Source organism: Moschus berezovskii, chromosome 27, assembly GCF_049115385.1.
Source record: "Moschus berezovskii isolate FMDL1 chromosome 27, NW_MosBer_1.0, whole genome shotgun sequence".
NCBI classification, from domain to species: domain Eukaryota; kingdom Metazoa; phylum Chordata; class Mammalia; order Artiodactyla; family Moschidae; genus Moschus; species Moschus berezovskii.
Genome location: NC_142486.1, coordinates 30,276,499 through 30,300,479, shown reverse-complemented (window position 1 = coordinate 30,300,479; position 23,981 = coordinate 30,276,499). Strand labels below are relative to the sequence as shown.

Genomic DNA, 23,981 nt, shown 5'->3' with positions numbered 1-23,981 from the left:
CCAGGCAAGTCTTCCCCTAGTGGTCACTGTTGGAGGTCCGAGTGCCCAGTCCTGGGTACTAGTTTGAGTGTGTCCTTCTGAGGCTAAGGACTTCCCAGGTGGCGCTATTGGTAAAAACAAACAAACAAACAAAATGCCTGCCAGTGTAGGAGACACAAGAGACACGAGTTTGATTCCTGAGTTGGGAAGGTCCCCTGGAGGAGGGCATGGCAACCCACTCCACTATTCTTGCCTGGAGAATCCCATGGACAGAGGAGCCTGGCTGGCTACACTGCATAGCATCTCAAAGAGTTGGACATGACTGAAGCATGTACGTACTGAGGCTAAGCTGGCTAGATGCCATTCATGCTGCTGCTGCTAAGTTGCTTCAGTCATGTCCGACTCTGTGCGACCCCATAGACGGCAGCCCACCAAGCTCCCTGTCCCTGGGATTCTCCAGGCAAGAATACTGGAGTGGGTTGCCATTTCCTTCTCCAATGCATGAAAGTGAAAAGTGAAAGTGAAGTCGCTCAGTCATGCCCGACTCTTAGTGACCCCATGGACTGCAGCCTACCAGGCTCCTCCACCATCCATGGGATTTTCCAGGCAAGAGTACCGGAGTGGGTTGCCATTGCCTTCTCTGGCCATTCATGCTAAATTCACCCAAATCTTGCATGGTGGCCCTGGCATATAATAGACACACAGCATACATTTTATTAATAAATTATTAAATGGAGTTGGGCATTACATTTGAGGGAATCTTGTCTTTTCTGAAGAAGCTGTGGGAAATAGCAGAAAAATCAACCAGGTGGAAGTCAGGAAGCCTGTGTGTAGATCCAGTGCTGCTTCTATTCTGTTGGCTGTCATGTGGAGCCCACAGCTCTGGTTGCTTTTCCTATAAATGGAAGACAGGGATCCTTGATCTCATTGGCCCCTCTGTCTCCATAAGTAAAGATCCCAGGCTTTCCTCTGATTGACTACCTTGTCATGTGACCACTCACCTCTGAACAAATTGTTATGGTGAGGGTCATGAAATGGGTTATTTGTCGTCACTGGAGAATGGCTGGGGGTAAGGAGTGGAGGGGTATGTCATCCAAACCATGTGGATTTAGAGTAGAGGCAACATGATCCCCATCTGGGAATTGGGGCTCTTCCTGGGAGTAGGGTGAGTGAATGCGACCCACTCCAGTATTCTTGCCTGAAGAATGCCATGGACAGAGGAGTCTGGCAGGCTACTGTCCACGGGGTCACAAGAGTCGGACACAACTTAGTGAGTAAACCACCATCCATTGTTACACTAATGCTGCATAACAAGCAACCTCAAACCTCATGCCTTAACATTATTTAGCTCAGCACTTATTGGGGTCAGGGTCTAAGTGCCAGTGGTTGATGCTGACACAGGAGGTTCTTGTGATCGCAGCTGGGCTCACCCATATCTCTGGGGGTTGGCTGAATGTTGGCTAATGTAGACTCGTTTCAGCTGGAAAGACCTGGGTGACGTGGTTCTGCTCCAGGTGTCTTTCAACCTCAGGGAGCGTAGCACAGACGTGTTCTCATGGTGGGGACAAAGGTGCAAGAGAGCAGCCAAATGCCAAAAAGCACTTCTCAAACTTCTGTGTGTGTCATGTCTGCTCAACTTCACTGGTCACATGGATGACTTGGAATCCAGTGGTGAGGAAACGAGATCCTTCTTTTGGGGTGTGAATTTCAAAGTCACATAAAAATAATTTGGATATAGGGAACAGAGAAGAATGGAGGTCCTTCACGCATTCATCTAACACAGGGTACCAAATCTCATCATCTACTCTGAGATGGTCCTTTGCTACAGTACATTGGAAGGAGGTAGGTAGGATTAAGGAGAATTAACCTTTATTTCCTCCCTTTAAAAAATCACCAGATGTGTAAAATTTCATCAGCTGGGAGGCTGATCATAAGAGAAACCAAGTAATGAATTTCTAAAACGAAATATCTCCATCTATGGAGCAGCATGAATAAGGCAGTGAATGAGTGTACAGTTTCCATCTAGGACCTTTCAAGACGGGATGCTATGGTCAGCCACGGATGGACAGTGAGGCCATCTGTCTTTGTTCAGTAGCCTTTCAGAAAGTAGTGACTGTTCAGCAGGGCTGCCTAAGGGAAGAGACTGAGGGCTTGAGGTTTCATAGGTCCGATGGCAGCAAGACATTCACAGAGAGCTCCCTGCAGCCACAACCAAGGGGCCAATGGTGTAGGTGGACAACTTTGGTGCAAAGCCCAAGCCAGGAACTGTTTCAGAACCCTCTCAACAAAGGTAGCAGGACCTCCACATGGGAGCCCTCAGGGCAGAGACATAAAGGGCCAGGCCCCTGTTCTTCTATCTCCAGTTTTCTCTCTTGGAGAGATGAGGCTTCAGGAAAGATGTGCAGCCCTATAGGAACAGCCAGGAGTCCTGGGTTTCATTAGAAACTGATTCAAATGTGATTTTCCCTCCTTGTATCTCTGGAGTGAGGTCCTTAACCAGGTGAAATGGGGCTGATTTGCCATAAAGACAAATCTTTCCATCTTCCTCCTGGCTCTCCTCTGCCTGGGAAGCTGGGCTTTTTTTTTTCTGCCTTTCTTATTTCTGCCTGCTGAGACAGCCCCAGAAGCCTCTATAGCTTTAGAGCATGCATTTCAAAGAAGAGAGAAATACCTGGGTGTTTTTTTTTAACATGAACTGGTTCCCCCCCCCCTTTTTTTTAATTCAGCTTTTGATGGAGAGAAATAATGTAGAGACCAAGAAAACATCTCTATATAAATAAAAGGTCAGTACTGTCCTAGTGAACCAAAAGGCCCCCTAAATAGGGTGGCTTAAAAGAAAGAAATATATTTCTGTTTCATGTCATAGCCCCAAAGGGAGTGGTCCAGACTGGTAGGGCTATGTACTCCAAGCTGTCACTCAAGGACCCAGGTTCCTGCAACATTGTTGCTCTGCAGACCCTCTCTACTGCATTGTCCATGTCTGCACTGTTGTAGTTAGTTGATGTCATTGCCTATGGGAAGGGGGAGATAGGACACCAAGGGCAACCAGTTTTCTTTTAAGTGAGTAATGTGAAGTGGAAATTGAATGCATCACTTTTGCTAACATTCCATTGGTGAGAGATCAGCCACATGGCCAAGTTTAGCTTCTAAGAAGGCTGGGGAAATCTAGGGCTGGGTGGCATGTGCCCAGAAAAAAATGGTAGAAGAGTTCTTGGGGAGACAAGTAGCAGTGTTTACAATATCGTCTCATGTGGGGTATACATTTAAGGAGTCCTACTGTGCACATGCGTAGTGGTTTCTGTTTTCATGCCTTGTCTTATTTACTTCTCTGCTGCACTCTGCAGAGTAGGTCTTCTTATCCTCATTTTATATTCTTTTATTTTTTGACAATGAAGCAATAGTGGCTACTGTCTAATGAATACCTACCATAAAGCAAGGACATTGGTACTTCATATTATACAGTATAGTTCACACGATGCCCTTAAATGCCCTAACCCCCTACCACATCAGTTCAGTTCAGTCACTCAGTCGTGTCCGACTCTTTGCGACCCCATGAATCACAGCACACCAGGCCTCCCTGTCCATCACCAACTCCCGGAGTTCACTCAAACTCATGTCCATTGAGTTGGTGATGCCATCCAGCCATCTTATTATCTGTCGTCCCCTTCTCCTCCTGCTACTGATCCCTCCCAGCATCAGCGTCTTTTCCAGTGAGTCAACTCTTCGCGTGAGGTGGCCAAAGTATTGGAGTTTCAGCTTTAGCATCAGTCCTTCCAATGAACACCCAGGATTGATCTCCTTTAGAATGGACTGGTTGGATCACCTTGCAGTCCAAGGGACTCTCAAGAGTCTTCTCCAACACCACAGTTCAAAAGCATCAATTCTTCAGTGATCAACTTTCTTCACAGTCCAACTCTCACATCCATACATGACCACAGGAAAAACCATAGCCTTGACTAGACAGACCTTGGTTGGCAAAGTAATGTCTCTGCTTTTTAATATGCTATCTAGGTTGGTCATAACTTTCCTTCCAAGGAGTAAGCATCTTTTAATTTCATGGCTGAAATCAGCATCTGCAGTGATTTTGGAGCCCCAAAAAATAAAGTCTGACACTGTTTCCACTGTTTGCCCATCTATTTCCCATGAAGTGATGGGACCAGATGGCATGATCTTAGTTTTCTGAATGTTGAGCTTCAAGCCAACCTTTTCACTCTCCTCTTTCACTTTCATCAAAAGGCTTTTGAGTTCCTCTTCACTTTCTGCCGTAAGGGTGGTGTCATCTGCATATCTGAGGTTATTGAGATTTCTCCCAGCAATCTTGATTCCAGCTTGTGCTTCTTCCAGCCCAGCATTCCTCATGATGTACTCTGCATATAAGTTAAATAAGCAAGGTGACAATATACAGCCTTGACGTACTCCTTTTCCTATTTGGAACCAGTGTGTTGTTCCATGTCCAGTTCTAACTGTTGCTTCCTGACCTGCATACAGGTTTCTCAAGAGGCAGGTCAGGTGGTCTGGTATTCCCATTTCTTTCAGAATTTTCCACAGTTTATTATGATCCACACAGTCAAAGGCTTTGGCATAGTCAATGAAGCAGAAATAGATGTTTTTCTGGAACTTTCTTGCTTTCTCCATGATCCAGTGGATGTTGGCAATTTGATCTCCAGTTCCTCTGCCTTTTCTAAAGCCTGCTTGAACATCTGGAAGTTCACAGTTCACATATTGCTGAAGCCTGGCTTGGAGAATTTTGAGCATGACTTTACTTGCGTGTGAGATGAGTGCAATTGTGCGGTAGTTTGAGCATTCTTTGGCATTGCCTTTCTTTGGGATTGGAATGAAGACTGACCTTTTCCAGTCCTGTGGCCACTGCTGAGTTTTCCAAATCTGCTGGCATATTGAGTGCAGCCCTTTCACAGCATCATCTTTCAAGATTTGAAATTATTCAACTAGAATTCCATCACCTCCACTAGCTTTGTTCGTAGTGATGCTTTCTAAGGCCCACTTGACTTCACATTCCAGGATGTCTGGCTCTAGGTGAGTGATCACACCATCATGATTATCTTGGTCGTGAAGATCTTTTTTGTACAGTTCTTCTGTGTAAATGGCACCCCACTCTAGTACTCTTGCCTGGAAAATCCCATGGACAGAGAAGCCTGGTAGGCTACAGTCCATGGGATTGCAAAGAGTTGGACATGACTGAGCGACTTCACTTCACTTCTGTGTATTCTTGCCACCTCTTCTTAATATCTTCTGCTTCTGTTAGGTCCATACCATTTCTGTCCTTTATTGAGCCCACCTTTGCATGAAATGTTCCCTTGGTATCTCTAATTTTCTTGAAGAGATCTCTTGTTTTTCCTATTCTGTTGTTTTCCTCTATTTCTTTGCATTGATCGCTGAGAAAGGCTTTCTTATCTCTCCTTGCTATTCTTTGGAACTCTGCATTCAGATGCTTATATCCTTCCTTTTCCCCTTTGCTTTTCACTTCTCTTCTTTTCACAGCTATTTGTAAGGCCTCCTCAGACAGCCATTTTTTCTTTTTTGCATTTCTTTTCCATGGGGATGGTCTTGGTCCCTGTCTCCTGTACAATGTCACGAACCTACGTCCAGAGTTCATCAGACACTCTATTTATCAGATCTAGTCCCTTAAATCTATTTCTCACTTCCAGTGTATAATCATAAGGGATTTGATTTAGGTAATATCTGAATGGTCTAGTGGTTTTCCCTACTTTCTTCAATTTCAGTCTGAATTTGGCAATAAGGAGTTCATGATCTGAGCCACAGTCAGCTCCTGGTCTTGTTTTTGCTAACTGTATAGAGCTTCTCCATCTTTGGCTGCAAAGAATATAATCAATCTGATTTCGGTGTTGACCGTCTGGTGATGTCCATGTGTAGAGTCTTCTCTTGTGTTGTTGGAAGAGGGTGTTTGCTATGACCAGTGCGTTCTCTTGACAAAACTCTATTAGCCTTTGCCCTGCTTCATTCTGTGCTCCAAGGCCACCAGGTGTTTCTTGACATAGGCATTATTTTTTTTTTTATCAGAGGATAATTATTTTACAATCCTGTGTTGGTTTCTGCCATATAACAATGAAAATCACCCAGCATTGTTATTTTATTTTCAATTTTATTGGGGAAGCTTTGAGGAACTTAGATAACTTTCTTAAGGCCTCCAGCTTATTCACTGAGATTTGAACTCAGGTCCGTGTGCTTTCCAAGTTCATGTTCTTTCTACTGTTTTGTAAAGAAGATTCTACAGTTACAAAAAGCAAGGGTACATTCTTCCAAACTCTGCTATCTGCTGTATAAACCTGATGCACTGAATCCTCCAGGCTCTCAGTCTCATTAATCTTTCCTTCTCTCTCAGCCTTCCCAGATCTTATTGCTGAAGTCTCATCCTCCAAGACCCTACTGTGGCTGTTGAAATCTCAGTATAGGATTCAGAAGCAACTCTGGGAACCCTTTGTCACCATCAAAAGTGATCTCTGCTCTGAGTGCTGGGGAGGGGAGAGTGGAAGCAGAGGGAAGAGAATATTGGTGAATATCTCAGAATGGGATCTCTCTACATTGTCATGGAGAGAATCAGTGTGATGTAGCATGAAACACCCAGGCAACCACATCCACCTCATTGGCTTGGGGTGGGGCAGGGAGCCAATTAAATGAGATGATTCATCTAAAGCACCTGGATGTGCCTGGTTGGAGCAATGATGAAGCTTCAGACTCCTCCCAGTTCTATGAGAAGCATACAGCATCTTACCTAAACCAGCTTTGCTGGATTTCCACAAGGAAACCACTTGTGGTTGGTGACTGGCCAGCACTCCAGCCAATGCCAGTGCATCTCAGAGGAGGTGAGACCCACACTCCTTAATGCAGTAGCCAGCTGAGTGTTGAGGACCTGGCAGGCAGTCTATGACATCCCAGCTCCCTTTCTCCTGCCCCACTTTAAGGAAGAAAGCAACAAACATATCTTGCCTTCAGGAAAAATTTGAGACTTCATGAGATTTCCAGTTGTGATATTTTGATATCGCCTTGTGTGAGCAAGATTTATATGTATATCTCAATCCCTAGTGTTTTGAGAGGAAGAATCAAGGAAAGTGTTTTCTCCATGTAATTTTCACTCTGCCCTTCATCTTCTTTGGAGTTTGGGGAAAATGTTTTCTAGTGGATAGAAACTTGTTAAGGAAACAAGAGTTTCTTCTATCAGGTGGGCAGATGGTTAAATAGTGGTGAGTGTGGTTGCCACAGATTTTTAAATTCTAAGATACTTGGAATTCAGCCAGGTTCCCTGGATTCAGATCCCAGCATTGTCACTTGGACATGTTGCCAAAGCTCTGTTGTTTCAGTTTCCCCATTTATAAAAGGAGACCAATAATAGTACCAATCTCATTAGGATATTGGGAGTGTGAAAGTGAAAGTGTTAGTCGCTCAGTTGTATCCACCTCTTTGCGACACCATGGACTGTACCCTGCCAGGCTCCTCTGTCCATGGAATTCTCCAGGCAAGAATACTGGAGTGGGTAGCCATTCCCTTCTCCAAGGGATCTTCACAACTCAGGGATCAAACCCGGGTCCTACTGCACTGTAGGCAGATTCTTTACCATCTGAGCCACCAGGGAAGTGCTTGAGAGTATTAAGTGGGGTAACAAATGTCCATTCCCTATATGGGTACCTGGGGCAGAGCATACATTTAAAGGTGATCTCTTAGTCAGATTACAGGTTACTGCTGGGGGAGCTGGGAGGGAGGTGCATCAGTACAGCCTGCTGCTGTCTCCAGGCAGTCTCTTTAACCAATCCCCGCCTCCTGCACCTGCCTCCATCCTAGCTCCCCTGAGCTATGGGTGATAGAAAATGGTCAAGCCTCTGCAGGTTTCCAGCCAGGGGTTTGGAGCTGGCAGCAACCTGGTTCTCCTGCCCCAGAAGCTCCAGTCTTTCTATCCCTGTGAAGCCCAGGTCACAAAGCCTTCCACAATGTGGATGATGTACTCGAGAAACAGAACAAATTGGAAGTTGGGCACATAGACACACACAGAGGAGAGTCCTGTGAAGTCAGAGGCAAAGCCAGGAGATGCTGAGACAGGCAGAGAATGCCGGGATTACCGCCACCACTGGAAGCCAGAAGAGACAAGGAAGGACGCTGCACTAGAGCCTGTAAAAGGAGCACAGACCCACTGACACCTGGCCTCCAGAACTGGAAAAGAATCCATTTCTGTTGTTTGGAGTTGCCTAGTTGGTGGCAGCTTGTGCTATGGAAGCCCTGGGAAACCAGTACACTAAGTGAGGTCATAGCAAGTGTGGGAAGGATGAGGGTGGATCAACAGCCAGGGATCAGGTCAGGCAGACCAAGTCATGCAAATTATTTGGATTGGATTTGTAAATGTGATGGGAGGCTTATTTTGCTATATTCTTGGACCAAAGATAGGGATATGTGGGGAGTTAGTGAAAGCCTCGGAGAAGGCAATGGCAAGCCACTCCAGTACTCTTGCCTAGAAAATCCCATGGACAGAGGAGCCTGGTGGGCTACAGTCCATGGGGTCGCTACTAGTCGGACAAGACTGAGCAACTTCACTTTCACACATTGGAGAAGGAAATGGCAACCCACTCCAGTGTTCTTGCCTGGAGAATCCCAGGGATGGCGGAGCCTAGTGGGCTGCCGTCCATGGGGTCGCACAGAGTCGGACACGACTGAAGTGACTTAGCAGCAGCAGCAGCAGCAGTGAAAGCCTAGGTCGGGACATTGCTTACCAGGTGAAATCCATCAGCTGAGACCCAAGATGAACACCAACTGAGAAGATCTGTGGGAGCCTCTCCTTAAGAAACCTTTGTCCCAAGGAAAGAAGGGAGGTGGGAGGCCACCTGCTGAGACCCTCAGCTGTGTAGCTTGTTTTGAAAACTGGTTATTACCTTGACTCTCTCTATCTCCATGGAGGCAAAGCTCCATCCCACCCAGCACCTGTACCCGTGTCTGCTGCTAATTAAGAGAGAGACAGATGGAGGAAGGTACAGTTTAATTTTATAGCCTTGGTTCCTTCAAGGCAATTAGGCTTATTGGAAGGAAAGCACCTTTTTCATTCTTTCTTCCTCTCTTTAAATGAAGAAAAATCAAAACGGAGAGGACCAGTGTTGTTGAAAGCCTCACACATCTGTTTCCTGGTTGGCTTGTTAGCCATCTGCCCACGAGATACCCGAGATGATTAGGTTAATGCATTTACTAACAGGGCTTACAAAGCTGCTCAATGAATCTGTGATTTCTCTCACAAGTAGCTTTTTAATATACTAAGACAGGGACCATAATGCACAAAGCTGACAGTGGCCAGGTAAGCATTTCTTTCCTGTCCTTGATACCTAAATCAGAGGGGATGAGAAAGAGGATTCCACGAAAATTGCATCTTCTGACTATGGGAACAGTTCATCCACCTGTTCAGAACACCACATCCTTGTTGAAATAATCTTGAAAATAACTCTTTAAAGGACAGTTTCACACCCGAGGCAGCAAGTCTGTACTTGCCCTGCACTTGTAGAAAACACCTCTGAGTCTTATGAAGGGAGGATATCAGACAATAGATGTGAGTATTATAATCCTCCCTACAGAACATTAGATGATCTGATAACCCCTTGTTTTCTTCACTTTATTACATAGACATCCTTTTTGAAACCACCATGCTACTCCCCACCTCAGGGCTTTTGTAAATGTTGTTCTGAATCAGTTATCTGCTGCTGCATAACAAATTACCCCCAAATTTAGTGGCTTAACATAGAAACTGTTTATATGGCTTGTGGTTCTGGGTTAGCTGGGCAATTATTCTGGTTTGGGCTGACTTGGCTGTTCTTGTCCAGGCCTTCTTGGTATCTGTGGTCAGCTGGCAGGTGGGCGAATGGCTGTATGGTATCTCTATGGCTAATGGCAGGTGGGCTAATGGTCTAGGATGGCCTCACTTGGTATCTGGCAGGTACCAGGCTGCTGTTGGCTGTGGTGAACGTGGGCAACTGGAATTCAGGTTTCTCATCCTTCAGGAGGCTAACCTGGACTTCTTTTTGCACATGGAGGCAGGGTTCCAAGAGCCTGATAGCAGAAGCGGTACAACTTCTAAAAGCACAGATTTGGGATGTGTGTAACATCATTTCTGCTACGGTCTACTTATTAAAGCCAATCACAAGGTCAGGTCATATTCCAAAGGTGGGGAAATAGACTCTACCTCCTACTGGAAGAAATTGCAAAGTATTACAGCCACTTTTGCAATACACCCTATGTGCCTTCACCTGGGTGCTGTTTCTGCTAATTTTTACCTTCTGCTGTTGCTGCTGCTGCTAAGTCACTTCAGTAGTGTCCGACTCTGTGTGACCCCATAGACGGAAGCCCACCAGGCTCCCCCTTCCCTGGGATTCTCCAGGCAAGAACACTGGAGTGGGTTGCCATTTCCTTCTCCAATCAGATGCCACCTAAAAGAGCATCCACAATGAAGCATTCCCTAGCCAGCCCCTCATCCCAAGTGGAAAAGGCCCTTTCTTATGTCATCTCATAGTGAAAACTAGGCACCTGTCAAACACATGGAAAGTAGAAGGAAGCAAAGAGGGAAAGAAGAAAGGAAGGAAGGATGGTTGGTTTGGATGACTGCTTCCTTTGTGCTTAGCAGGATGTCTGGCACAGAATGCTCAGTAAATGTTGGATTTAATCCAGTGCCTCCTTCATAAACCAGAAGACAGACAAAATAGATGTCTTGAATAGTTACTCTCTTTCAGAATTATGCTATATAGCTTCTATGTCTCATATAATTTATTCCTAACAATAAACCTCATATTACTTATTTTATCCTCATTTTACACCAAAAGAAATAGCAATATAGAAGGTTGAAATTACCAACATCTCATATACTCAGGTTCTGATTCCACCTTTGCACCACATACCAAACATTTTCAGAGCTCAGGGGTTTCCCAGTGCCAAGTTCACCAAGAGACCTATTCAGGGCTGAGTGTGGAGAAGGATGTAGGTTCTCCATGTGGAACTCCATGACTTCTTAGTGGGGGCTACTTCTCACACCAGCACTGATATGGCAAGAGTTGCCTTTATGACTATTTTTGTTTTTCAGTTATTAAGTTGTGTCTGACTCTTTGAAACACCATGAACTGCAGCATCAGGCTTCCCTGTCCTTCACTATCTCCCAGAGTTTTCTCAAAACATGTCCATTGAGTCAGTGATGCCATCCAGCCGTTTCATCCTCTGTTGTCTGCTTTTCCTCCTGCCCTCAATCTCTCCCAGCATCAGGGTATTTTCCAATGGGTCAGCTCTTCACACCAGGTGGCCAAATATTGGAGCTTCAGCTTTAGCATCAGTCCTTTCAATGAATATCCAGGGTTGATTTCCTTTAGGATTGACTAATTTGATTTTCTTGTAGTCCAAGGGGACTCTCAGGAGTCTTCTTTAGCCTCACAGTTTGAAGGCATCAATTCTTTGGTGCTCAGCCTTCTTTCTTTTTTTTATCTAGAACTTTTTAAGAGGATATCAACTTGCCAATTTATTGGCACACCTGCTTCACAATCAGTTTCCTGGGTTTGTCAGAAATAGGAAGCCTCAAATGCATCCCTTGATCTGAGCTGATTAGTCCATTGATTGGAAAGAGGTATATGGGGATAAATGGTTCTGAATGATGCTGGGGGTGCAGAATGATGGTGGGTGAGACTTTTAGCAAAAGACTAAAAGAGGGAAAAGAACTTCCACTCCTACTGTTGTCCTGATATTACCGGTGCTTTGTATTTTGATCATAATTTATTCACTGAACATTTATTGCATATCTAACATCTGTTAGGAACTGGGTTGGACATTGCTTATAAAATGGTGGGCAAAAATCAGACCTGGGCTCTCTTTCTCGAAACTCTAGTGGAAGAGTTAGACAATAATGAATGAACTGACTAAACAAATGTAGAAAGGCAGCTGTGACACACGCCCTGGAGAACGACCTGTCATGGAGGGATCTGACTTTGTCAACCTTTATATGACGGAGGGGTGCCTGAGCTGGGAGGCAGCTGGAGATAAGAAAAGTAAAGTGAGTAATCACTTCTTTTTTAATTAAAAAAAGTATGTACAGCCAGCATGCTAGACACCAGGGCTGTATCTGTGGTTCTCAACATGGGCTGTACATTAGAATCATCTAGGGAGGCTTTCAAAAAAAAAAAAATTACTGGGCCACGCCCTCAGAAATTCTGATGAAATTGTTTGGGGGAGGGATCCAGGAATCTGTAATTCTATAAAAATCACACACCATGATCAAGTGGGATTTATCTTAGGGATGCAAAGATTTTTCAGTATCTGCAAATCAATCGGTGTGACACATCACATTAACAAACTGAAGAATAAAATCCATAGGGTCATCTCAATCAGTTCAGGTCAGTTGCTCAGTTGTGTCTGACTCTTTGCGACCCCATGGACTGCAGCACGCCAGGCTTCCCTGTCCATCAGCAACTCCCAGAGTTTGCTCAAACTCATGTCCATTGAGTCAGTGATGGAAAAAAAAAAGCTTTTGATAAAATTCAACATCCATTTATGACAAAAACTCTCCAGAAAGTGGGCATAGAGGAAACATACCTAACATAATAAAAACCATAAATGACAAAGCCACAGCTAACATCATATTCAATGGTGAAAAGCTGAAAACATTTCTGCTAAAATCAGGAACAGGAAAAGGATGCCCACTCTTGCCACTTTTATTCAACATAATATTGGGAGTCCTAGCCACAGTAATCAGACAAGAAAAAGAATGAAAAGGAAACTAAATTGGAAAAGAAGAAGTGAATGCTTTAAAAGTTCTCCCATGTGATTCCCATGCATTGCCAGCATGGAGAACCACGAGCCACACAGCTGGAAAGATAAGGTTTCTGCTCTCAAAGCACTCACAGTCTAGTGAGAGCAAGTAGATGTGAAAGAGGAAAATTATAAAACAGCACAGTCAGTGCTATGATGGAGACAGCAGGGGTTGCTGAGGGAGCTGGGGGAATCCGGAAATGATACCTTAGCTTAGTCTTGAAAGATGAATATCAGAGCATCTGGTGTAAATGAAGGGGTGAGACATGTCAACTCCAACTTCTGGTTCTCTGACCAGCTCAGAGACCTTGTTATAAATACTCAAAAGACTTGATCACAACACTTATCATATTTCTACTTTGATGTAATTTGTGGGATTATTTGGTTACTTTCCATCCTCCCTAGCAGAATATCCACCCCAAGAGGTCAGGGAGTTTGTCTTTTTCTCATTCTCCCTTATATTTCCAGTGTCTGTCACCTGGCCCATGCCTATTTGATGAATGACTAAACAAAATTGCTTGGAGAGGTTTTGGTAGATGGTCAATTTTGCATTTAGAAATAGGCTTTTGGCTGCATGGGCTAGAGGAACATTTGGTAGATACAGCTGGAAGGACCTCTGGGTTAGCAGTTGTGCTGGGGAGAAGAGGAAGATGACATCAGCACCTGCTCCTGTGTTCCTGTCTTGAGTAGCCAGAGAGTTGGTGTTCCCACTCTTGAGAGAAGGAAAAGCCTGAAGAACAGACTGAGTGGTGTTGATGTATTCAGGCTTGGTCACCTTGAGTGGGCGATGCCAGTGACTCTGTCCTGAAGATAACTGGATACATGAATTTTAAAGTCCAAGGAGACGGTGTCAGAGCATCCTTCTGTTGAAACATTATGGCACTGGAAACCTGGAACTTTCCTCTAGAAGACAGCAGTTTTACTATTAACTTGAATAACTCATTCCCATGTCAGTAGCTATCCCATGGTTCCTTTTGGCATTGATATTCTGTGTCTTCAGATAGCTCTAGAATTCAAGGAAGAGGGGAGCATTCTCTTGAAAGATTGAATTATGCAGGGATGTTGTATTAAACATAGACAGAAACCCAACTTAAACTGTTTTGAGCCTAGAAAGTTAACATGTGGCTTCTTGGGCATTGGGCTGAGAAGTTTAGGTACAGGCCACACCTACTAGGAAAGAGCTCAATGAGTGCTGTCTGCTACAGAAGAAGAGGGGGGTGGGGGTGCATATTTGTCCACTCATTCCTGAAAGCAAACCTTTCCCTCTGCAACCTTCCAAAAGCATCAAATAGCCTCTTATTGGAGTTAGATTCTACTTTGGCTCAGTCACTAGCTGTAAGTAACCTCAGTTAAATAATTTCACATGCCTTAGCTTGAAAGTTTCCTGATCTGTCAAGCAGATGTCATAATCCCCATGTTTACCACCTCTTGTAGTTGTTGAAAGGATCAAATGAGAAAATAAACATAGAAGGGCAATGACCTCCATGAATTTACATACATTCATACATGGAACAGTATGAGATGTTAGAAGAGTAGATAAAAGAGCAGCACATTTTTCTGGGCTCCTGGGAGATGCAAGTTCAAAAGTTTATTGCTAACGTGGTGATTTTAAAGGTATAGAGGCTCTCCTAATAAAAGAATTGTGAGAGAAAATAAAATATAAAAGTCTCAGAAATTTATTAAATAAATAGAGAAAGAAAGAAGGAAGAAGGGAAGGAAGGAAGAAACAACAAAAAAAGAAAGAAATGAGTCGTTCAGTGCTCTAAAGTGTAATGATTGAAGTGGAAATTGGTAAAATTCTTTTGCAGCACAGTTGTCAATATGTATAAAGGGCCTTAATAATATTTATACCCTTTGGCCAAGTAATTCTACTTCAGATAATTCATTTCAGGGCTGGATAGTAAATATTTCAGGCTATGTAACCTATGCAGTCTCTGTCACAAGTACTCGAATCTACTACTGCAGAGCAAAAGTGACCACAGACAGCAGGTAACAGAATGGGCCTGGGGATGATTCCAGTAAAACTATTTACAAAAACCGGTGGGAGATAGATTGATCTATGGGCTATAGTTTTCCATCCTCTGATAGAGATTGAAAGATACTTTAAGAATTATTTTCCTTTCAAAATTCTAAATACAAAGAGAGCTTTAGTCTAGAAAATTCTCATTTCAGCTTCATTTATATTAGCAAAATGTTGACCCTACTTGAATGTTCATCTATAGGACAATTGATTGACTTTTGCAGTTCTGCTTACTGAAGTATTGTGTAGGTATTTGAGTGTTCTTTGTTAGTGATTCATAAAAATATGAAGAAATGCTTGTTAGAAAGTTATGTGGGAAATTACAATTATTCATAACAGTGATGATAATAATGGTGACTCACATCTAAGCACACTGCATATGTCATATCACTTAACCCACTAAACAAACCTATAAAATAACCTTTTTATTGAAGCCACTTTCCTAATGCAGAAGCTGATGGTAATAAAAGTTATTTATCAAAGTTACACTGCTAGTACGTGTCAGAAGTGGGATTTAACCAGTCTGCTTAACTGCTGAAAGCAAAAACAAAAGCACTAATACAAATTCAAAATGAAGCTGTTGAGAAGACCAAGAGAAAATGTACACAAGGATTGATATCGATTGTTTTGTGCAGTAGCTGATAGATATGAATATTTCTCAGTGTGTTCAATATTTTCTCTAATGAGGAGGTATCGTTTTCATAATGATGAAACAACACTGACATTTTATGAGAAAGGCAAGGAGGGCAGAGTGCTAGGTGTGCTGGTGAGGGAAGAAGGGTCGAGGTGGGGGAAGCTAGAGATTGCACTGGGGACGCCCTCACTTCTTGGTCGTGATCTTGTTTGTGAAAAACACACGGCCCTGTCTCCCTTCCTTCTGTCTGCTCCAGGTGGCGTTTCTAGTGTGTGTCTCGTTGGACTGTTGGCCCACTGAGATGCTGTTCTTGGGTTGACCTGGCCAATCCCTAACTGTCTTTCTCTCTCTCCTCTCTCTGCTCTCTCTTCCCCTCCTTCGTGCACCTACCTGTCCCATCGTACAGCCGACAAGGTAAACGATGACTTCTACTCCAAGCGACGGCACCTGGCTGAGCTGGCTGCCAAGGGGAACTTACCTCTGCATCCCGTAAGAGTGGAGGATGAGCCGCGGGCTTTCAGCCCTGAGCACGGCCCTGCCAAGCAGAATGGACAGAAGTCCCGCACCAACAAGACGCCCCCCCACCCCCTGGCCTACAACTCCACTGCCAACTTTAAGAGCTGGGACCCCAAGGATCAGTCTCTCCGGCGGCAACAGGCTTACGGGAACAAGGGCAAGCTTGGCACGGCTGAGTCAGGCTCCAGCGACCCCTTGGGAACTCGCACCCCGCACTACCCACCCCCACAGCCATACTTCATCACCAACAGCAAAACGGAAGTGACTGTCTGAGCTGTCGCCACAGGGGACATCCTGGAGACCACACTCAACTGAGAGAGGCAAAAAAATACCCCAGCCCACGTCTTCCCTGTCCCCCGCCAGCACACTCACCTACATACTCACCCTCCACACCAACTGATGATAAACCTACTGGTGACATGGAATCATGCTTTTCCTGCGTCCCGCCTAATGTGTGTCAGCGGGCAGCTGAGCAAGACTGGAGCGTGGACGGTCCACGCTACAGCCTAGGAGTAACTGAGGCACCCTCTTTCAACTTCAGGGCTTAGGTGGCCGTCACATGCCCAAACCATGGGGCTGATTTTTTTCTTTTCCTCCTAACTTGAAACTGAAATCCATGATGAAAAAAAAAGGTAGCACAATTTAGAGAAATTGTCCAGTTGAGCACATATACCATTGACCACGTGTCGTCTGTTTCTGGGTGAAAAAGTGAGAAAAGGGTGGAAAGGGTGGGGGTAGAGAAAAGGGGTCCTGTGTGCCCGTGATAAGCATTTCCTAATCCCAGGAAGTGGTGACACAGAACTTTGCTAAGCATGAGATGGTAACTGGACCCCACCACCACCACTGTGCTTTTAGCACTTTTCACATCATCAAGGTTGGAAGCAAAAACAACATACACTGAAACTCACAAAAAATAAACAGACCCTGAACCCACCTACCGTGATGGGAAAGAGAGGACATTTTTAGACACTCCCATAAAGACCATAGAAATGGGAGGGGTAGGCTTGTATGGCAGGAAGCGGGTCCAGAGAGTCTTCAATAACTATTTTTTAAAAAAGAAAAATACAATAGAATCCCACTACCAAACAAAAAGTAATTTTTGTCCAACATTTTCAAGACCTAGGACATCAGCAACGTCATCAAGAACAAACAAAATTCACAGTGGAGATGTCAATGAGAGGCGAGAAGGGGAAACAGAGCCTGTGATTTCTGGCATTGCCCCCTTGCCTCTGAGACAAGAAACAGACACAAAACCCAGTCCTCTGTTAACTGTCTATCCCTGACTCCCTTCCCTTTCAGCCTGTTGCTGCCGCCGCCGCTGCTGAATTTCAACTGCTTTGGACTGAAAATGTCATAAGCGTGGGTGGTGCCTTCAATGTGTCACTGTTGAATGACAGTCTTGTTTCTCAAGTGCAACCTGTGTTCTTTTACCTTCCTCCCTCCTGTCTTTCTGCAGTAGTAGAAGTTGTTTCCATCCTCCTTTTGTTGGTGAGCCCACCCCATCACACACTCTGAGGGGGCCATTGCAACTTGCAAAGACCAAGACTTCATTACCACCCACACCCTCAAAACTCCATGAGTCCCATGATCTTTTAGCTCCCCAAGCATTTCTGGGTCCCGTCATTCCCACTGTCCCTCCAAACCACCTCCCCAGATACTGTGGTGCATTCATCTGCCATTCATGATCCCCCAAGGTGGGTGTTCAGATTGGTTCTCTTTTTTTTTAATTTTATTTTTTGTTTTTAATTTATTTATTTTAATTGGAGGCTAATTACTTTACATTATTATATTGATTTTGCCATACATTGACATGAATCTGCCCAAGTGTACATATGTTCCCCATCTAAGGATGTCCCAACAAAGACAGTTTTCCTACTAGTTTGATTTGTTTGGTGGTGGTGGTTTGGTTGTTAAGTCACATCCGACTCTTGCCACCCCATGGACTGTAGCCTGCCAGGTTACTCCATCCATGGGTTTTCCCAGGCAAGAATATGGAGTGGGTTGCCATTTCCTTCTCCAGGAGATCTTCCCCACCCAGGGATCAAACTTGGATTTCCTGCATTGGCAGGCAGATTCTTTACCACTGAACCATGAAGGAAGCTGATTTGTTTAGTGGAAGTCCAAAGAGGGGAACTGACAGAGAAGAGATTTGCATTTAAGGTGAGAAGTTTTCAATCTGTCCCTCAAGGGTTTGGCTGATTAACCCTAGGTCTTCTGTTGTCAGAAACTAAATGTGGTCTGATCCGACAAGACCCTTCCTGGAGTGCTGGACTTCAGCATTCTGCCTCCTCGCCTCTGCACTCTGACGTCATGGGATCAGGGAAACCAGCTGCTTCTTCCTTACTCCTGGCTGATCTGGGGTTTGTGCACCATGCATTTCATCCCTCTGGGCTTTAGTCTTCCATTTGCTACGTGGGGAATTGGGGAGAGATCAAGATTTTCAAGCTTTCTGAAAATGAAAATGGAACAATGAAATCGTGCCCAGAAGCCCTCCCGTTGGATCCCTGTGCAGACCCAGGCTCTGTGCTAGACGAAGCGGGGATGGGGGATTCAGTGCTTGTTTTCTCGGCCTCTTGGCTGAAACCCCGGTGCCCCCACTGTAGAGTAAACGCCAGGGGGCTTGGTCAGTGTCTGCTTCATGTTAGTCATCTGTGTCCTTGCAGCACACGTTTGGCATGTCTGTGTGTCCCTGTCACAACACTTGCACCTAAATTGATGCGTTTTTCATAACAATTTAAATGACCACATAAACAGCCTTGTCATGCCCCTAGAAAAGAAACAGCCAGAAAACAGCACTGATACTTATGATGAAAAGAGATCAACGTTTGTTAAACATATACCTGACAATCATCTAGCATTAAATACACAGAACTCCAAGACATTTCTGACAAAGGAAGGTCTCAGGCTCATTTCTTTCCAAGTGGGGATGGAGGGAAATGCAGAGTTATATGAGGGCCATTTTTCATGCATATAGTATTTTCTATGTCTTACGGGTTTTCATTATTAGTGTTCTAACTTCAATAAATAAGTTATTTGAAGTCAGATTTAGGGAATATTAGACCTTCCCTTGTAATCTTCAGTGACATTTATTTAGTATATGGCTCTATGTGTCCTGAGTCTAGTGGCTTTGAATTAAGAATGTATAAAAAGTGCTGGTGTTAGAGTCAGTGGAGCAGGAAGTGTTATTTGCTAACATTACCCCAGAGACGTGCTTAATTTCAGTGATAAATTGGTGCATTTTTAATACATTTACCTTTTGAAAGGAAAACTTCCTGCCAGTATCATAGATAGAAAACCAGTATTCCTCAGTGGCAGCCATCCTAAACAGGAAGTAAGGGTAAAATTATTAAGTTCTAGTTACAGTCTATTGCCCGTGGAAGGGTTCAAGCCTGGCCTTTGCTCCCGCTTTCTCCTCCTTTCCCTCCTCTCTTCCTCTCCCCTTTTCTTTATTGTTTTTATTGTTTGACTCTTTGCGACCCCATGGACTGTAGCCCGCCAGGCTCCTCTGCCCATGGGATTTCCCAGGCATACTGAAGTGGGTTGCCATTTCCTTCTCCAAGGGATCTTCCTGATCCAGGGGTCGAACCCATGTTTCCTGCTAGCAAGCAGACTCTTTACCACTCAGCCATCAGGGAGGCCCTTTTCTTTATTAAAAACCGATTAGCAGACATACAAGAGTTGCTGAAGATATTCTAGCTCCCAGTGGAGACTTTCTCTTTGAAGTAATCAAATGGACTGACCAAAGTGAAAAGGGAATCATTGCCCACGTGACAATGTTAATTAGTGCCCTATGCATGTACTACTTAAATTTATCTTGCATTTGCTAGTAGTACACAGCGCATACTTCAGGAAATACAGGATTGGCTCATTTGGTGATGTTTCCTTCAGCTCAAGAGTTCTCTCATTCCAGTCTCCCATTTAGCTGGTTTCTGCTGCCTGCCCTCAATCCCTTTCGTGTGACCTTTACCCCAGCCCTGATTCAGGACCTTTCTTGGTCTCTGAATTGACAGGATGTGTTCATCATGTTCCTTCTCTTCCGAGGAAACTGCCGCCAGTGAATTTTGTTAGTTGGGAGTCCGCAGCTATACTTTTGGCAGTGAAGTTGCAGCTTGGTCCATAAGAAGTAGCAGTGGTGAGAATCCAAGAACCGTATTGGGTTGGCCAAAATTTTCCTTTGGGTTTTTCTGTGAGGTGTTACAAACTTTGTGGCAAACCCAATACTTAGCCTCGTTACCTTCCTCTTGGCTTTGGGAGCTGAACTCATGTGGGGGGAGTGAGGGAGTTTCAACAGGGAAGTTTGTCTTTTGTCTTCTTCTAGGGAGAGTGGACAGCCCTTTTGATACTGAAAGATTATCCTGAAGGATGACCTGTAGAACTATGATGGCCATGTATCAGCAAGGATCCTCTAGCTAGAATGGGGAGACTTAGAAGACAGAAACCAGAATAAAGCAGGGAGACTACCTTCTCATCCCATGCCCTGGCACTTGCCTCTACTTACTCTTAGCTACTCCCCAATTTCCAACCCAAAGGGACCAGAATCTGACTTCTCTTTGCCCTCCCAGAATATCTCATCCTTCATCTGCCTTGGGCTCCACCTGGCATCCCCATCTAACTCTCCCCAGGTTTTTTTTTTTTTGTGTGTGTAAATGGAGCATATTTTATGTGCAAATATTTTAGTAACCGTATGTTCTGCAAGTAAACCTGTGTTAATACTTGTCAACAACTGCAGAGTTTATGATACCAATAATACTTCCTACAATGATGAAAAAAAAACATTTGTTTGTTTTCTAAGAATGTTTATTTGTAAACATATGTATTCACTATATTAATATGAATTTCTTACCTGGCAATAAAATTGATTATATGTGATGCTGTTGGGGTTGCCATGTATGTTTCTAGGGCCCTACATCCTGATCTGAGTTTTCACCAATGAACAGCAGTATAGAGAGCTAAATGTTTAATACTCTAAATATATGGGAAATCATTACAGGTAAAGAAAAATTTTAATTAACTGCAACAAATTTTCTGGGAGAGTTTGAAAGGTTTTGGGGAAGAGTCTGTCCTGTCTCTTAGTTCACTTTCTGCCTTGAAATGTATAACACAGATCAATCTCTCTTATCATCACTAAATCTATTCTTCATGGTCAGGAATCTTGCTGAGATTTGCACTTTTGTTGTCACCAGGTTTGTAAAAGACACAAATATTGGAAAAGTATGGGAGACTGAATTCTTCTACTATTTACTGAATTTTATTTCCTGCCTGGCTTCCAATAGCATTAAAGTTTGAATGCTCGGGTAGAAATCTGCCTTAATGTGGTTCTACCAGGGAGGGATTCTGAGAGAAGGATTTGGTGCAAGGAGCCTATTTGAGATGTGAAGGGAATGCTGGTAAGGGGTGAGGATGTGAAAGAAACATGGGAAGGAAACCAGCCCATAAAGGGTGCTCGATCATGTCAGCTACCGCTCTGAGTGACTAGAATTTAGTGTTTCAGGGAAACTGGGAGAATTATCCCATCCAAGTGGGCATGGAGCAGGGGTGCTTACACACCAAATCCCATCAGACATCATTTGAGCGTTGCTTTCAAGGGGTGTTTATGTTCGCACAGTCCCAGGCTATCATGTGCAAGGACAGAGAAAGCCCCACATGCAGGGATGGCGAGAAGGCTTAGAAGAGAGAACAGAACAAGGCAGGGGGACTGCCTTTTCTCCACTCATGCCTGTGTGCATGCTCAGTCGCTCAGTCATGTCCCACTCTTTGTGGCCCCATGGACCGTAGTCCACCAGGCTCCTCTGCCCACAGAATTTTCCCTGAAAGAATACTGGAGTGTGTTGCCATTTCCTCCTCCAGGGGATCTTCCCGACCCAGGAATCGAACCTGGGTCTCCTGTGGCTCCTGTGTGGGCAGGTGCATTTCATTACCAATGAGCCACCTGGAAAGCCCTTCCCCACCCATGCCCTGACACTAATGGGAAGTCTTAAAGACACAGGGATGGGGGCGGGGGCTCACAGGAGCTGTTCATACCCAGATGTCTAGAATCTCCTGGGAATGAAGCTTCCACCCTCTGGATACTTAGAGAAGTTGTGCATAATGATTGTGGACCCCAAACTGCAGTCAGAGTGAGGGTCCTCAGTCTGGGATCTGGGATCCTTCACTGGTCATGGGTCACTTGGTATCTCCCAGAGCAGATGTTGTGGCTTTCTCTCTAGGACATGATTGTGGTCATCAGAGAAGCCTGGGTGGCAGAGGATGCTTTTCCAGTACTCTTGAACTGTTCTGATCCATGGAGGCACTGAACAGCACACCCTTTCCCCACAGATGCTGTCCTAGGACAGAGACTCATGCCTCTGTGGGCGGTGGGAGGCAGTGACAGACTCTTCCATTAGTGAATCTTGGTTACAAAACACAGGCGATAACAACCACCACCACCTTATAAATTATATTTGTAGAGCTCTCAGGATGAGCCACTGCTGAAGACTAGATGGGACTGTCATACTGGACCCTCACAACTGCTTAAGGTAGGCACTATTAGCTTTGGAGGTGAGAGGTTTATCTAAAACTTGAGTTGTTGTTTAGTCACTAAGTGGAGTCCAGCTCTTGCGACCCCATGGACTGCAACCTGCCAGGTTCCTCAGTCCATGGGATTTTCCAGGCAAGAACACTGGAGTGGATTGCCATTTCCTTCTCCAGGGGATCTTCCCAGCCCAGGGATCAAACCCACGTATCCTACATTGGCAGGCTGATTCTTTTCCACTGAGTCACCAGGGAAACCCAAACCTTGAGTAATTTTGTGAAAGCCATTCAATTATTAAGTAGTAGAACTGGGATTCGAACTCCAGACTTCATGCTTTAACCCCTACACAGTAGTGCTCATTTGCATGAGGCTGTGGGTCAGCGGGGAAATTTGATAAAGATAATGATTTCCAAGCTCTGTCAGTCTGGATGGGGCCCCGGATTCAGTGTTTGTAAGAGACACTGCCTCTTCATAGTATAGTGACGACTGGACCACCCCCAAGAGGCACGTGTATGATGCCAGTTTCCTGATCATCCAGTATCTGTGGGCTCATCCTGTGGACCTTGGGATGCAGGAGGAAATGGAATGAAGCTGTGTGCTTCCAAAGAGAGGGACCTTCACCCTTCAGTTTCATGTCCAGTGTTGGAAGGTCATGTTCTCTAATGGACAGAAGACTGACTCTCGAAGAGCTGGTTGCGGGTATTGATTCCAGTGTTAATTCGCCATGTGCTCTGAGCCCTGAAAATAGCCCACCTGGGACTCTGTTTCCTCATGCCAAGAAGGAAGAAGCTGGGAAGGATAATCTCCAGTTCTGCTGTCTCACTTGACTGAATGGTCTTCCTTCCCATCACGGTGCCGTTTGGTATCGTTAGTAGCACTGACTCCCTTCTTACTTCCAAAGTTTGCTCCTAGATAAACAAGATTTTGCTGGGTGTAATAACAATCACTATGGTCCACTCCAGTTTTCTTGCCTGGAAAATACTATGGACAGAGGAGCCTGATTGGCTACAGTCCATAGGGTCGCAAAGAGTCAGACACGACTGAATGCGCGCGCACACACACACACATCAGCTATGTGCTATGGTGGAGGTTCTTAACTTTTTATGAGTCATGGACCCCTTTGATGGTCTGGTGACACCTCCAGTCCTTCCTTAAAACAATGGTTTTTAAATGCATAGAACAAAATGCATAGGATTACAAAATAAACCTATCATCCTGAAATAACACTGATGAAAATATTTTAAAATCCACATGTCGTATAGTAATATATTCAATTTTTAACTCATGCATTCAATAACAAGGCCTAGTGACAAGTTTCAATATGCACTAAGCACAAACAGTCCTTTGAGCTCTCTGCTACCCCTGCAATTTGATGTGAAAATGTCTGTTCTGTCGCTGACATCAACACCAACTGAGGGAAATATTACATTTCAGTGATAGACTAGTGAACTGACTGTAAAGATGTCATTTTGTATCATCCAAGCTCCCAGACCCACTAAATTCTATCCATAGATCCCTTGATGGTCTGCAGGTCT

The 23,981-nt window shown here is 44.5% G+C and overlaps 1 protein-coding gene across 2 annotated transcripts in view; it reads left to right on the top strand.

The window, feature by feature from the left end:
- Window positions 1-16,208, top strand: part of SHISA9 (shisa family member 9) — a 359,800-nt gene extending 343,592 nt beyond the window's left edge. For both annotated transcript variants that reach the window (XM_055408894.2, XM_088833122.1), the window contains one exon: window positions 15,826-16,208. In XM_055408894.2, the coding sequence (XP_055264869.2) occupies window positions 15,826-16,208 (383 nt within the window). The remainder of the gene's footprint in view (window positions 1-15,825) is intronic.
- The last annotated feature ends 7,773 nt before the right edge of the window (window positions 16,209-23,981 follow it).